The sequence below is a fragment of the Apodemus sylvaticus genome, chromosome 4 (genome assembly GCF_947179515.1).
Source record: "Apodemus sylvaticus chromosome 4, mApoSyl1.1, whole genome shotgun sequence".
NCBI lineage: Eukaryota > Metazoa > Chordata > Mammalia > Rodentia > Muridae > Apodemus > Apodemus sylvaticus.
The window spans coordinates 139,063,553-139,079,525 of NC_067475.1; the positions used below are offsets into that span (position 1 = coordinate 139,063,553).

Genomic DNA, 15,973 nt, shown 5'->3' on the forward strand with positions numbered 1-15,973 from the left:
TGCACTCTGTCCTGATTCCAATGTGTGCTGCAGACCTGGAGGAATGCCAATGCTGGGAAGCCGAGCCTACAGGTCTTGACTTGCACTGTGAATAAAGTTCATCACAAGCAGCAGAACTCATTGCTGGCTGCGATCTATCACTGTGTCATCTCAAAACCTAACAAACATGCATACATTCCGCAAATCTGCTAGGGCATCAGGGTCTTAAACGCTGTATCTTTAGATCATTTGGATTCCAGAAGGGAACTGAAATTGCATGAGAAAAGAAAGCAGCACACGGGGGAGTCGCTATTTTTCATCATTTTTGGAAGTCTTTATTTTTTTTTTTAGTTGCTCCTCCCACAGTAACGCACTGAAAGGCATAACAGTTTATATTGTACAAAGCATTGGAAGAAAGTACCTCAACTTGCCAATTATTTCCAAATGAGATTACAAACAAAAAAGGAAAAACAAAATCTGGTTTTTCGATAAAGGACAAAATAACTGAATAATGTCTGTTATTTACTTCTCGCTTTTTAACATAAGGTCAGGAACACTTCATTTTACAAATAGGATTAACATGAACATAACATCATCGCACAAGCTTGCAGACAACCAGCATAAAATATGGGGTACAGTTCTTAATCAGAAGAATCATGCTTCCATGAAAGAAATTATAATCATTTATACAATTGAATCGATCTCAGTATTACAAAAACTAAGTTGCATCTATTTGTATTTAGTTCATTAAAAAGGAAAACAAAACAACAACAAAAAGGAAGGAATGTTAAGAAAAGCCAAACACTATTGGGCACTCCCATACACAGGTCGTGTCACCTTGGTCCTTGGAATTCAGAAAGGGGTGTGCCTCAGACATCATAAAATAGTGGCTGACGGGAACAGTGCTCTTTTTGATCAACAAACCTTAGTTTGCCAACAAATAAATACATGATACATACAACACACACAAAAAAAATTGAAACATTAAAAACAGTGACATGATTGTCTAAAATTAAGATGTCATTACAAGGATTTGGCAAACATTGTATTAGTGGTACAGCGGTACTGGTGATGAACAGGTTATGTCACCAACTCAATCTCTCTGAGCATGAACATCCACAGTTTACAATATACACATACCCTTTCCCCCCTAGTTTTAAACAATGTACTTAAGAAGGCCAAAGGTAAGGGAGGGTGACAAAAAGTCCTGCTATCACTTCCTATAATCATTGTGCATTTCTTCTGACTACTTCCATCTTCAAAGGGTTAAATTACATAAAACTTCAAAAAGGAAAAAACAAAAAATCTGGTGGTTAAAAGCCACTGTTCCCGATCAGATCAGGTGATCTTGCAGAGTAGAGTTTGATTTCTATGGAGTGTCCATTTATATCAATGCTGCCATTTCAACTGCTTCTCTCACCCACCCATGCCCTGCGGCAGGAGAATGAAAGGTGCCTTCCCCAGTGAGGTTTTCTTTCGCCTCCAATCATTTTAGATTAACTGATCCTCCAGAAGTCAGCAGCTGCCTTGGCTGTGCAAAACAAAATATCGAGAATAAATAGCTTCCTTTTCTTTCTCTTTCTTTACTCGTTCAGTTTAAGGTCACCGGACTTTAAACGCATGACCTTTCAGGGTTGTAAGGCATTCTGCTCGGCAGTCTTGTAAATAGTCCTCTGTGAAAGAGCTGTTCTACCGTTGGACTTGGTCCCACTCTGGTCAACCTGGACAATGTCATACATGGCTTATGGACTGGATGGCACTGGATTCTGCTGCAGCCCTTGCCATGCTGTGCCACACGTTGGAGGAACTGTGGGAGCTGGGATGGAGGGAATCCTTGTCAGACAGTGACAACATCATAGCATACGCCTGGAATGAAAAGGAGAGATTTGGTGAGTGGCGTTTGAACAGAAACAGCAGATCTAACTTATATACGTTGGCCCACGGATATTAGACTAGAGGGCCTGGATGGAAGCACACTTCGTGAGCATCTTTGGAAGTGGGGCTGTGTTCTTTTTAGTAACATGACATAAAATCAAGTGTTCACCTTAGCCAGAACTATGTAGAAAATGGTCTGACTCTAGCACCTTGCAACCCAGACTTTTGAAGGTAAATAAATGCTCCCAGACCCTTCAGTAATAATATACAACTGGGATTATTTCTGCTCAACTTTCAATCTAGTGCCCTTTCCCAAGTTCTACTTTGTGTTTCAAATACCTGCTATAGACACCTGACATGCTTGAGAGTAAGAGAGCCCAAGGAAGTTCTACCAAGACAGAAAACAAAGTGTGAGGACCCAACAACGTCCAAGCAGCCCTTCCTCATGGCTCGCTGAGCAGACGGTGCCCAGAAGGGCTCTGACAGGAGGGACACTTTCTTCCCTGTGATCATGCCAAGTTCCAAATAACTGTTTAGAGATTCCCTCGCCATTGCCAAGTAAAATATTCAAATGAAGTGCTTGGTCTTGACTTGTGAGTGAACTTTTCACTGTTGATTTGCTATTGTGGGTCTCATCCATTGCTAAACTTGCTTGTCAAAAATGCTGTTGAAGCGGAATCATGAAAGTCCTGCCAAAGACATTCCAGTGTCTGTAAACAAAGACAAATGCCTCTGTCGTTCAGCACAATTTCATCTCAGGGAGTCATGCTGAGACATGTGGCCAGCCTGTGGTTTCTTCTCTCACCGTGGCATTTGGATAGATTAGGGGCTGATTTTGATTTGCTGGGTCATTGCTCTCAATGCACATACTTGGCTTTTTTATTTGTGTGTGTGTGTGTGTGTGTGTGTGTGTGTGTGTGTGTATGTCTGCACATGAGAGTTACATACACATGTGATCACACGTGTTTATGTAGAAACTAAAGGTTAGCGTTGGATATTGTTCAACAGGCACAGTGCAGCTTATGTTTTGAAACACAGTCTCTCCCTGGTCTAGAACTCTCACCAAATAGGCTTGGTGGCTGGCCTGTGAACGTCTGAGCCTCTCCTTCCACCATATTTGGCTTTCTTTCCATGAGTTCTGGGATGCAAATGCATGTCCTTATGCTTGTATAGCAAATATTTTAATGACTGAGCCATGTTTGATTTTATATATGAGATTTGCCTTCTGAGTTTGCACAAAAGTCTCAGTGTTTGTTTAACTAATATTCCTTAACCATGAACTCTATTGCCAGACACTGTGCTAAATAACTAAAGAATTAAGGACAGATAATACAGACCACTGGTCCTCTGTGGTGACCTTGGGAAAGTCACGTACCTCTTGTGTTTTAATTTCTTTATATGAAGTAGAGACAACCATAAAATATAATAGTACTGTCTCCAATGGTTACAGAGGAAACATAACACTCGGTTCAGTATGTTCCACTTGGTACCTAGTAGGAAGTTAACTGTTTTAGAATATAATTTTCCTCAAGGAAATTCCCACAGCAAGATAAAGTCACTATTTTGCTGATCAATGATTTTGAATTCAAAGACTATATAAATTACAGAGTTAATATATAATTGCTTGATGAAGGCACCAGAAGACTATTTAAAAAATGACTCAAAGTGTGTGCTCTTTGGTAATCAGATGGCAACTGCCCAGAAGTGGCCAAGTGCCCAGAACCAAAGGAGACAACTGCTAAGCTACAGAATGAATGAATGAATGAATGAATGACAAGTGAGTGAATAAAGAGACTCTTGATCAATTTAGTTCACACAAATATTTAATAGAATATCCACGAGTACGCATATATGTATATTGAAGTAAAAAACACCAGCTAGTTTACACACACTTGAATTTACTGCGATGCCAGCTGTTGCCATATCTAGGAAGGATTTTGACCTCAAAACGTGGTTCCTTAGAGGCACGCCACAGCCATTGTCCCCTTGTCCTCAGACCCTTTGGCATTCTTTCATATCAGATAGTTTTGAGAACTATTGTGTTTACAGTATTTGGGGTGGAAAAACTAAAAGAAAGCAAGCTTGGCCCTTCTAGGAATCTCTGGCAGCTGGGAAACAAGGGATTTGTTGAAGCCACTAAGTCTTACAGATAGTTCTAAGTGGCTCAGGATGGCTCAATGTAAACATTAGAAGCTGAGAAGTCACATTTAGCCTATTGCATTGTAGAAAAAGAGAGAGAGAACTTTCTTACAATGAGCGAATGGTGTCCGTCCTTAGTCTACATGATTCTGCCAAGATGATATAAGCTGTAGAAACCCACTGTTTAGACGATGACTGTCTGTTATCACTTTTAGAAAGAATATTATTTTTCCTATTTCCTTACATAATATCACATACTTTTATTGAATGTAAAGATTGCAAAGGATTTACATGACTCTTCTGCCATAACAGAGCCCACATCTATAGTCAAATTGACACCATGATCAGCAATCACATTATCTTAGCATAGCTTTTACTATGTCACTGTTAAGACCAACTCAAAACATCTCAAAGAATTTGTATCTAAACGTACATGTTCATATGGCCCAGTTGTGAAATTCCATACCACCTCCAGAATCTTCTAAGTGAACCACACAATTCAACAGTGTGAAAAATAATAAAAGTTACTTGCCCTTTTAAAATGGCTGGAATAAACATTGAGTTGAGTGTAGATGTCCTAAAAAAAAATTCTGGCTGACTCCCTTTATCTTTTAACAAAAGAACTGAAGCTGTTTCATGGGTGTTTGTGAATTCTTTGTTGGGATGATTTCTAGTTGACATAGACTGGACCATCATAAGTCAGGGGTAATTCACTCACTCAGTGAAAACTCACCAGCTTTACTTCCAGATCTGTCACTGAGTTGGTGCAGATCTTTTGGGGTTTTTTTTGTTTGTTTGTTTTTATTTCTGGCCTCAGTTTAACCCTAAACTCTGGAGTTCATTATCTGATGAATAACAAATGAACTAAACATAAGAATTCACTAGATGCAGCAGAGAGAAAATAATAGTTTCAGAACACAAGTATGCCAACAGAAGCTAAAGATATGAAATGGTCAGAAAACAATCCTGAGCTGACGAGAGAATTTGAAAGTAAGTTGTGTGTACTCTCAAAACAAATGGAAAGCAAAAAACTAACAGTAGACTCATGGGAGGGTCAGGCTCGTCATGGAAGTTTCGGGCCAGAATACAGTTTACATGTCAATGGCTTCATTGGTTAGCTTTGGCATTGATCATCAGCACAGCAAAACCAGGAACACCAACAACAAAGCACCCAAATGTGCTTGGCTTCTAGACCGCTGCAAGGCGGCCATGTTTGCTTGTGTTCATCAAAGAAATGCACGCTTGCATGCAGGGCCCATGACGGGGACTAGAGCAGAGTCTGTACCTGTGATTTGGACTTTCTGTGTAACGGCTGTTTAAGCTCCTCTGGCACATAAGAAGAACTAATGGAGGACAGCTCAGCGTCAGTGTATTGATTCTCTTCCATTTCCCTCATTTTGAGGCTATCTGTGAAGTGCCTTATGTGATCTAGAGCAGAAAGGCCAGATTTATAGTCTTCCTCTTTATACCTAAAATGAACCAATGGGAAAGCACAGAAATTGGGTTTTCTTAGGCAGATTTTTTTTTTGTCTCATCAAGTCATTTTCAATGGTATCTTAACAGCTGTCAAACTTCATAGTGCATTTGTTGTGTCAAGTAGCATGCAATAATCGCTAGTTTAAAAATATTTACAAATACCATATCTTGATATATATTTCCTCTAATGTCTTATTGACTAAAGCCAAGCATATATCTGAAGCAAAGTCAATGAATGACATATTAACTCCACAATGTATGGGAACAGAAGTCATACACTTGAAAACTTCTTTTAAAGTAAAGTCAGTAATAAAAGTATGCAATCAGGAAACTTTATCATCACAGAGATATAATATTCCCTTCACTTTAACTATTGGTTGAATAGTTCCAATTAAAAATCTATCATCTGTAAAAATTATCTTAAATGTCTTGAGCTACGATTGTAATAGATTGTTGAGTAATCTCGGTCATGATGAAATATCTATTTTTTTCCTAAATTCATACATAGAATCTCAAAATCAAGTACTTAAGCAGTCTTCATTCATCCGTCCTGCTTTGGGGCTACAGGAGTCCCACAAGTACTAATGTATTTACGTGATTGTGGGCTGTGTTCCCTGCCTCCTCATTTTCCTCCATGTAAAACTGGTGCACTGTGTGTGCCTGTCCCAGGTCAAATTGAACCTTCATGGTTTGTTACTTTGCAAATTCCTCATAATCTAACGCATTCTTCCAGTAGCCAAGCAGAGCAGGAGGAATTCGCACCACAGTCCCCCAAGTCTGTCACTTGGCTTGCCAAGTTGCAGGGCACTCACCTCACCGGGGACGCCTTACAGCTCATCTCCAGGGCGCCAGCTTCTTCGTAGTCGTCCTCCGGGATCTCCTCATCTAAACCAGTCACCCCCAGCTCCTTTCTGGGTTTTCCAGGAATATCATTGTCTTCATCCTCCTCATCCAACAACACCTCCTCTTCTACTTCTTCATCATCTAATAAATCTGAATTCTGGCTGGCTGCCAGAGCCTTTTCATCCTTGAAGTGACTGCCATTCATCCTTTCAAGAGCATGAAGAATAAACGGATCAGTTACTGGCTCCATTTTTTAAACATGCAGTTAGCTCATCTCCCTAACAACAGTTCAAACATTCGACGCTTACAAAAGAAATTTGTATTGTGTGTGCCTCATTGCAACCTTGGGAAAATAGTGTAATTTCACTAAGGGGTGAACAAAGAAAAAAAAGAAACAAATTGGATGATTATTTGGACTACAAATGCAGCCTCTGGCAGAACAGGAAAAACAGCCCCAGTCTCTGATTTGTTATCACTGCTGATAAATGATATGGTGTGTAGGACATAAAAGCACAGGAATGTTTTCTCTGCATAATGTATGTAATTACCATTTAAGTACCCACCATTTAAAGTAATTGATTTCTGGAAAACATATATCCCTGAGCAAAGATGACAGACAACAGCTTAAACACACACACACACACACACACACACACACACACACACTCACACAAATACCCTCACCCACACAAACTGAATCTAAGTCTCCAAACACAATGTGAAGGAGTTGCCAAGAAGCGATGGGTGCTCACTGCTCCTGATGGCCGGTACGATCTTTTCCTCTTGGACATGATACTCAAACTTGAAGTTATTGAGAGCCCACTTATCCAGGCTCCTTCTAAATGATCTTAAATTGTCCAACAGCCAAAGAGTTCTTTGTTTTCCAAGAAAACACAGAGAGGGTAAATCAACTAGAAATTTAAATGAGCTAACAGTTTTTGAAACTGACTTAGCAGCCACAGCCAACAATGACCAGAATCACTTTTCAACTTAAAATGCCCACCATGATATTTCTGCTTACATTTGTAAGAACTGCAATAGATGACTCAAGTGTAACTTACTAGACAAATGCCATCTATGGAATTTGTAGGCGTGTATGATACTAGGATAGTGATCAATATAAACAAAATTTGAATATGTTGGTAAAAGACTCTAAAAATACAATAATTATAAATTCTTTGAAAACAGAGGTGCCTTTGAAACATACATGAATGTTTGGGAAGGTGATCAGGCTCAGAAAGTATGTTAAGATGTGAACCCTGATAGACACCCATGAATCTAGGCCCTAGGTCTCTCATAACCTTTTGTTATCATGCTCCTTTATCTAGTTACTGAATTAGAAATGCAGTCTTCAGTTATTATTGTAGACAAGGAATCTTACGTATGGCGTGAAATGATTTCTCAGTTCATGAAAGATCAGAAAACATACGCAGCAATTCCCATATAAAAATATATCGAACTTAATGTTTAGATTCTCCAGAATTAAATTGACACATCTATGAAGCAGCCGTGGATAAGACACAAGTGCCAAGTACAAATGCATTTGACCAGAAAAAAGTAACTTCATTATCAAACATTTTATACAACCTCTTTTTACCAAAAGGAATGACGAAAACATATTTTTTTCACAGACATAAACTATTGGTTTTCAGATACACTGCCAACTTGCTAGGTTAAATGGATGGAAATTGTTATTTTTTTTTAAGTGAGAAAGTGAAAGTAAAAGAACAAAAGAGACCATGGATGGAAACCAAAACCAACAAAAGCCAGCACGATTAAGAAAACCTATTTGTTAATTATGCTTTCAAACATGGCAATTTATTGGGATAAATTATTCATCAAAGGTAGCCTGATAGCTGCTGAGACTGGCAAAGCCAAGTGACTCAGCTCTCTACTTCTGTGTTTAGACATGTTGAAGCCAGATGTTGCAGCTGTGCAGCCTCAGAGTCACCCGTTCTGAGCTATCAAATTTGAATAGACTTTTCAGAACCGAAATGGTGATTTTAGTATTACTTATTTGCATGACCAAATCGGATTTTAAGGTGTATATAATGTTGGTGACTAGCTCCATTTTGTACTGCCTAACAAATAGCCCTCTCTGAGACACACTTACACATGGAGAGAGGCAAGCAGAGGGAACAGTGCATCCAACTAGGGACGCTGTAGTTCTTACAACTTCTTAGATGCCTAAAAGCATCTCCTTTCTCTTTTCCTTAGCTACAGTTACACAAAATAAAGAACTAGAGTGTTTGCTCGCTTTGCTGTTATTTTGGTTAGCACATTTGTTATCTGAAGTGAACTTCCTTGAAACACAATCTGAAATGTTTAGTCTTGGCTTTTACCCACGTATGAAATCAAGCACACTGGCACAATAAGCCTTCTCTGTTTAAAAGTCATGGAATCTTCACCCATTAAGTTCATGATTTTTAAAATATTCCAATTTAATAGGCTATGGTCAGAGAAGCACAGTTCTTCAATGCCAGATATTTAGTTATAACTTAATTATAACAAAAGTTATACATAAGAAAAGTTTGGGCAAAATACCATTTCACTAACTTTATATACACAGTCAAGTGCAGACGAATGAGCAATTATCAACAATATTAGCTTCTCCTCTATTAATGTGCTTGATCCATATGCTAATACTAGATCAAGCACAGCTGTGTCCACTAAAGCTAGTACACCTGCCTGTTTCACAATAACAATAAATAATAAAAAAAAACCACAGGGAGATAATTGGATATTAATTGAAAAGTTCTCAAGTAGCTTTTGGACTAAACATGTTGGACTAACCAATGTGTTGTTCATATACAAATTGACCCTGATATATAAAAAGAGAGATAGGTAAGATGGAGACACACAAAGAAAATGTGTCATGGGTTATCTGTTAATGCCATATGATATATAGCAAAAGCTAACAAAGACCAGTGGTTCAGCTGAATCCCAATTATGAGTTTCTTTCTTGTATTTAAATTTTTTTGTTAAAATAATTTATTTAGCTGCCAAGATAAGCAGAACTGCCTGGTAGTGAAATGGGCTGCAAAACAGCCTAGGTTGCAGCTCATCAATTATTTACATGATTTCTGGCAAGTCATTAACCTTTGATATTCCCAATTCTTTGCTGATAACATTGCAGGCACTTTCATGGGGTCATTGTGAAAATTAAATTAACTAATATGGAGCTGAAGAGATGGCTCAGCACTTAAAGCATTGGCTGTCCAATCAAGATGACAAAGGTTGGGGTCCCCCAAGCCCACATAAATGCTGAGCGGACATGGGGGCCCAGTAGACAGAGACTGAGGATGCTGGGGACGAGCTGGCTAGCAAAACTAGCAATTATCAGTGAGCTCTGGGTTTGACTGACAGACCTTGCCTCAATGAATAAGGGTGGAGAACTAATTGGGGAAGATGCCTGATTTCAACCTCAGGCTTCCACAGAGTATGGCTTACCACACACACACACACACACACACACACACACACACACACACGATAAAGAAAAAATATAATTAGCTAGTATGTGTAACATTACATAACCATATTCAAAAAAACGTGCCAGCTACCAGCATCAGCAGTAATTGCAGTCCTGGACACACGAGGACAGAAATGTCTTCAAGAACTGCTTTACCTCTCTTCCATGTTCCGAGGAGACTGGCTACCATGGTTGCTATTCCCGATGAAATTGCGGATCTCTGTGAAGTAAGCATCTTCTTTGTCATCCAGGATTGCACCTGCGCTCTCTAGCTCCGAATGAGGCGAGGACGTTGCCGTACCTGAGTGGGAGAGATAGCCTCTGTGAGGAGATGGCTGCCAAGCACTGCTAATGGCCACTTGTTCAGAATGTCACTCCTTATGAATCGAAGCAGTACCATGTCTTAAAACTTCCCCTTTGCAGTGCGAGGGAGGACTACCGACCATTAACGCTCATGCCCATAAGAGAGCCTCTAGACAGTGTTCTGAGACTCCAAGACAAGAATTAGAAACTGCCAAGGCTTTCATTTCTCTTACTCTCTTGTCCTTACCCTTTGGAGCAATGGAGTATGTTTATTCATATAAGAAGACAGGATATGATATTACAAATTTTTACACACCAATTCTGAGCTCACACACCACACACTACTGGTTGTAATCAGCACAGATCTACTGTTGCTGTGCTAAAAGTGTGTGAAAAGCCAATACTGTAGACTCGGAAATAGCCCAGGGGCTGGCTCAGCATGAAGAGGACAGTAATGGACCTGCCTTTTATAGGATGCTCCTCAGCTTCCTGGCAAAGCTAAAGTCATGATACCTGTGTCACAGAACTGTTCATTGGTTTACATAAACTCACGCTGTTGTAAATATTTCATGTGTTGTGCAAACATAGGTTTTATACTGCTTATGTATTCCCACAATGTACCTACAATTTAATCGTTTATTATTACCATCCATATGATAATGGGATGTACTTTCCCTCATCGTAAAGAGATTATTTGGTTAAAAGTCAAAAGGAAGCATTCAACATTGAAAAGTATTTTGGTTGGTTAGTTGGTTTTGTTTTTCATTTTGTTTTGTTTTGTTTTTCAAAAGTAGAGACCAAACTCAAGAGTCCAGCTCATGCCAAGTAACTGTTCTACCACTAAATCATATATCTGGGCCACTCATTAATTACATTTTCTAACTTTCTATCTTTCTGAAATAATGTTGATTAGATAATGTAGAATATTTGGTAATAGCCAATTTTCCTCATTGGATTAGACATCTAGACCTAAAGTCTAACACTTCAAAAAGGACTCAGTTTCTGTCTTTAGGGAGATAAAGAGTATACATTGTTACCATTCAGGATAATGCACAATGTTGCTTAAAGACAGCTAAAAAGAATTAACAAAATCACTTACAAGGAAAATGATTTGGCTCAACAAATCTGTTTCTTTTTCCTTCTCTGAATACCGCTTTCCTGAATTCCGGATTCACTCACCATCCTCCCGACCCAGTTCCTTGACTTAGAACTGCAGATTGTCTATGTTCCTCTACACCAGCAGACAAATGCTAGCACCTGCCTGCTTACCTAATGTCAGAAGCAATGATCTAGATTCTCTTCTGTTAAACACATATGGTAGGTTTGACTCCAAGGAAGGCTGGGGACTGGAGTGGAGTTGTTGGTTACTTAATGTGAGATAAGATTGTGGGACAAAAGTAGAAGATATGTTCATTCTTCACATGTTCCTCTGACTGTGTTCACTTCCAATCCCTAGTCTTATGTAAAAGTATCCCAGAGACCATGGTCTCTAGGTTAATATTCAGGGATTCTGCTCCACTTACAATACATATTCTATGAATAGATGGAAAAAGAATTCTTTGCAATTTAGGAAGTTCTGACTCATGTATCTGTGCAGACTCTAGGTCATGTCTGTCTTTGCTTGAGATTGCTTGTTGAGATAAACCCAGCTGGATGGAAATAAAACCTAAACAAGACCATGGAGTTTCACAGTCATGTTCATGAGCGCCTGCCTTATTCACGTGTTTCAAAACCTCAAGGGAAATGTGGTATGAACTTCCAGACGACTATCAGATTTTAGTGTCAAAATAGAATGGAAGGCGAAATTACACAATACAAAAGCATAAGTCATCTTTTCCCCATAATACCACTGAGGACCCACCAGACATGTTCCCATTCTCGTGTTTCTTCAGGTGTCTGTCAAGATTGGTTTGTTGACCAAAACATCTGTCACATAAGTGACACTTAAATGGCTTCTCCTTGTTGTGGATGTTGCGCACATGTCGCTGCAGGTTGGAGGAAATGCTGAATGATCTATCACAGTATTTGCATCTGGAAAGTAAACAGACAGTGTTGCAAACACATTAGAAGATATGGCACAAGGCTTGTAGACAGGAAAGCCGAAATAACACTTTGCAGAGGAATAGTAATTTATACAGGAAGACTGCAGTTCCAGGAGACTTATATCCCAATGTATCAGCTTGTATTCAAGTGATAGCTCAAATCAAGCCTGTGTTTCAAGAATTCTTAAGGACTAAAACAGATGGATGCATATACTCACAGTCAAACATTAGAAAGAGGTCAGGGACACTGATGGAAGAGATGGGGGAAGGATTGAAGGCCCTGAAGGGGATGGGAACCACACATGAAGACCAACAGTCTCAACTAACCTGGACCCCTGGGAGCTCTCAGAGTCTGAGCCACCAAGCAAAGAACACACAGTTAAGAACGAGGCCCCCAGCACATATGTGGCAGGCAGGCAGCTCAATGTTCAAGGTAGCCTTATCTGGCCTCAGAGGGAGAGGGTGTGTCTAATGTGGCAGAGACTTGATGTACCAGGGTAGATGGACTACCCACTGGGGCTCACCCTCTAAAAGGATAAGGGGAGGGACTTCCTGAGGGAGGGAGAACAGTGTTTGGGATGTTAATAAATAAATTAATTAATTGATAAAATAAAACCATGCATAAACTGTCTAATGTTAGCCTTCATGACAATAGGAGCCAAAAAAAAAAAAAAAAAAGCTTTGAAATCTGATATGAGGTAAAAGCCCAAAATAGAAACTCCAGCCTGGGAACTGAACTTCACAGAGCACAGTCACCACCTCAACACCTCAAGCACCTCAAAGTTTGATTTCTTTTTTTTTTATTCGATGTATTTTTTATTTACATTTCAAATGATTTCCCCTTTTCCAGCCCCCCCCTCCCCGAAAGTCCCGTAAGCCCCCTTCTCTCCCCCTGTCCTCCTACCCACCCCTTCCCACTTCCCCGTTCTGGTTTTGCTGAAAACTGCTTCACTGAGTCTTTAAGGTTTGATTTCTTATTTTCCCCTATTTGTAAAATGGAAAAGGTAGACAAATCATTTGAGATTTCCAGCTGTGAAGATTCTAGTTTGTGTGTTTTTAGCCACATGGAGAACAGCAAGACGTCCAAAGCAGACTATGACTACTGAATTCAATACAGAATGACCAGAGCATGATGTCATAGCTGTGCCTTGGGACACCACTCAGCCACAACGAAAGTAAATGAAGAAACCTTTCCATGTAAGCAGATTTCCTGGGTGATAGAAGATTCTCCAAAGGGATGTTACCTAACATTGCCCATTGTTCTTAGCTTAAGAGATCTGTTTTACTAAATTCATTTTGTCACATATAAAGTGCAAGTGACATTTATTCATAGAAACAAGGTTCTTAAGAAAACACAAAAGTCCCGAGCTCCTTCTAAAATATCAATTATCTTTGAATGAGCATCGGCCTTCCCATGTTTTCATTCTCTCTTTTTAAGATTTACATGTTTCATTAAATGTGGGTGTAGGAGAGTAGATATGGGCCCATGACTAAAGGGGACTGTGGAATCCAGAGGCATCAAAGGCCCCTGAAATCAAATTCCAGGCATTACGATCTGTTCTGTGGCGAGCTGCTGAGCCTTCTCTACCTGCCCTTTTAATTCATTATCATATTTATAAACAATAACTTTGAAACATGATAAATTTGTTTATTGTAATGAAAAATTAGCATTCAGGTCAACATAAATATACTAACTATACATTCCTTAAGAATGTTAAAGGATGATCAAACTAAAATGTTGCTTAAGATACATTCTATGCACTCTTGGGGAAATCCTAACTTGAATTCTAATACTGAGGCAAAGTATTACACTTTAAATAATGAGTTGCACTTTAAAACTGGCCATGTTGCTATTTTCAATGTATTGTAAGCAGTGACATTACAGTTACCTGGGCCCTGTGTGCAGTTTGGTTAATTTTAGCATTTAACAGAATAAGAAACTATTGATAGAACTGGCCCTTTTCCTAGAATACTGTCTGTTCAGTCTCTAAATCTAAACATTTTTTCCTTCTTCTGAGGTTCAAGATGTTTGTTTCTTAAGCCCCCTGTTGAGATCTGTGGGCGATGACTTAGTTGTATGAAGGAAGCAGATATATTTGGATGTTAATTCCTGGCAGAGACTTTGAGGCTTGAATGACAGCAACTTTAGTGTTCTGAGTTTTATAAACTAAAATGATACTGGTTTTTGAGAAGAAAGAGAACTAAAGCTAAAGTGATTTTAAAGGTTGTTAACCATGTATGCTATTAAAAATTATACTAGATATTGCAGACTGAAAACTAAGAAGTCTCATTTGATGAGGAAAAGACATTCCTAGTTTGAACCCTAGCAGATATACTCAAATTTTAGTATACATTTAAATATTCCCCAAACTAGTTCTTATTACACTGTGACCTAATGAACATTGACTATTACAGTATTTATCAAGATATTTAGAGAAACCACTGTCAAACCTGTAAGGTTGCTCTCCTGTGTGTGTTCTCAAGTGCCGTGTTAGGTTCGCAGACCTTGGAAAAATCTTGCCACAGTACCTTTGAAGGAAAGATATTCATAAGAGAAAGTCAGCCCAGTTGACTGTTCCACCACAGCACAGAGTGGTCGTATGCTTATTCTTGACTTAATTAATTCTGCATGCAACACATGTCTCTAGCATTTACAATTTGCAACAAAGCCATTCTAAAGCTATAAATAACTCTACAATCAAAGACTGCATTAGGCGATCTGGTTGAATTTGTTCACACATAAGTGAGTAGTTTATGAAAAAAGGCATTAGTCCCAATCACCCCCATGAGTCAATTTTATTAAGTCCATATCTTTACGCTCACAAAACTGAATCAGAGAAGAGGAAAAAAATGACAAGCATTTGTGATCTGGTTTGATGTAAACATATTTCACATGTTTCTACTCATTTTACAATTCAGACACAGTGACATCTCCTAATACCATGAGTGCTAACAGACCAGACAAGACCCTAAGATTTCAATCATTAAGGTATTTCCACAGAAATTATTTTTGGAAAGAAGGTGACAAGTTGTCCAAAGACTAGAGAAATTGATGTACTTGAATCGGATAGTACAAATTTCTGCAAATTATTGAGAAGTTATTATGCACTATTTGGAAACACGGTAGATGCATAAAAGAAGATTTGCTCTCTCCCCAGTGAGTACCAAGAAAGGTGTTAACCAGCTTTCCTCACTGACGGACCTCATTTGTCCTTTGCAAATAGCTTTATTCAAAACCATGGCTACAGCAATTAATAAATATATGCATGATTCTAAATAAATACAATAATCTGCATTTGCTCGAAAATAATTAACTGTGAAAGAAAATTCTTAACTATTCATGTGAGACAAGTAACTGGAATCCGGACCGTTTCCGCATCTCACCACCCAATGGTCAGCACTGGAATTCTCTTTTAACAATAATTATTTAAACCACCATTTTTATATATCACTAAATAAATAAAGAGCACTTTGAAGTGGCTGAGGTCTATCATAGCTGCTCTGGGGGCATCCAATTAAGATTAATTTGTAAAACAGACAACAGGCTGTTCTAAAACAAAGGGGCAATTTTGAGCGGGGAGGGAGGTGTACCCGCTCCTCATACCTGCAGGTGTAGCGTTCTTTCCCCTTCCGCAGCAGGTTCTCTGGCAGGGTATTGGGAGGCGCCCGGAAGCTGAACATGGAGGGCACTGACTGCAGGAGCTCGCTGGCCTCTGGTTTCAGGGCGCTGAAGCTTTCTAGCTTTTCCGCCATGTTCTCAATAGCCGACATCTGAAAGGAACAAACGCGGACCGTGAAGGGTTTGAGATCTTTGCTGCAGCAATGATCTCCCGCCTATCCATGG

General features: G+C 39.2%; 1 protein-coding gene across 5 annotated transcripts in view; it reads right to left on the bottom strand.

The window, feature by feature from the left end:
* Window positions 1-341: 341 nt before the first annotated feature.
* Window positions 342-15,973, bottom strand: part of Mecom (MDS1 and EVI1 complex locus) — a 564,089-nt gene continuing 548,457 nt past the window's right edge. For all 5 annotated transcript variants that reach the window (XM_052180674.1, XM_052180672.1, XM_052180673.1 and 2 more), the window contains 7 exons: window positions 15,734-15,900; window positions 14,581-14,658; window positions 11,949-12,118; window positions 9,941-10,085; window positions 6,282-6,518; window positions 5,279-5,462; window positions 342-1,845 (listed from right to left, as the gene is read on the bottom strand). In XM_052180674.1, the coding sequence (XP_052036634.1) occupies window positions 1,711-1,845; window positions 5,279-5,462; window positions 6,282-6,518; window positions 9,941-10,085; window positions 11,949-12,118; window positions 14,581-14,658; window positions 15,734-15,900 (1,116 nt within the window). In that variant the 3' untranslated portion in view covers window positions 342-1,710. The remainder of the gene's footprint in view (window positions 1,846-5,278; window positions 5,463-6,281; window positions 6,519-9,940; window positions 10,086-11,948; window positions 12,119-14,580; window positions 14,659-15,733; window positions 15,901-15,973) is intronic.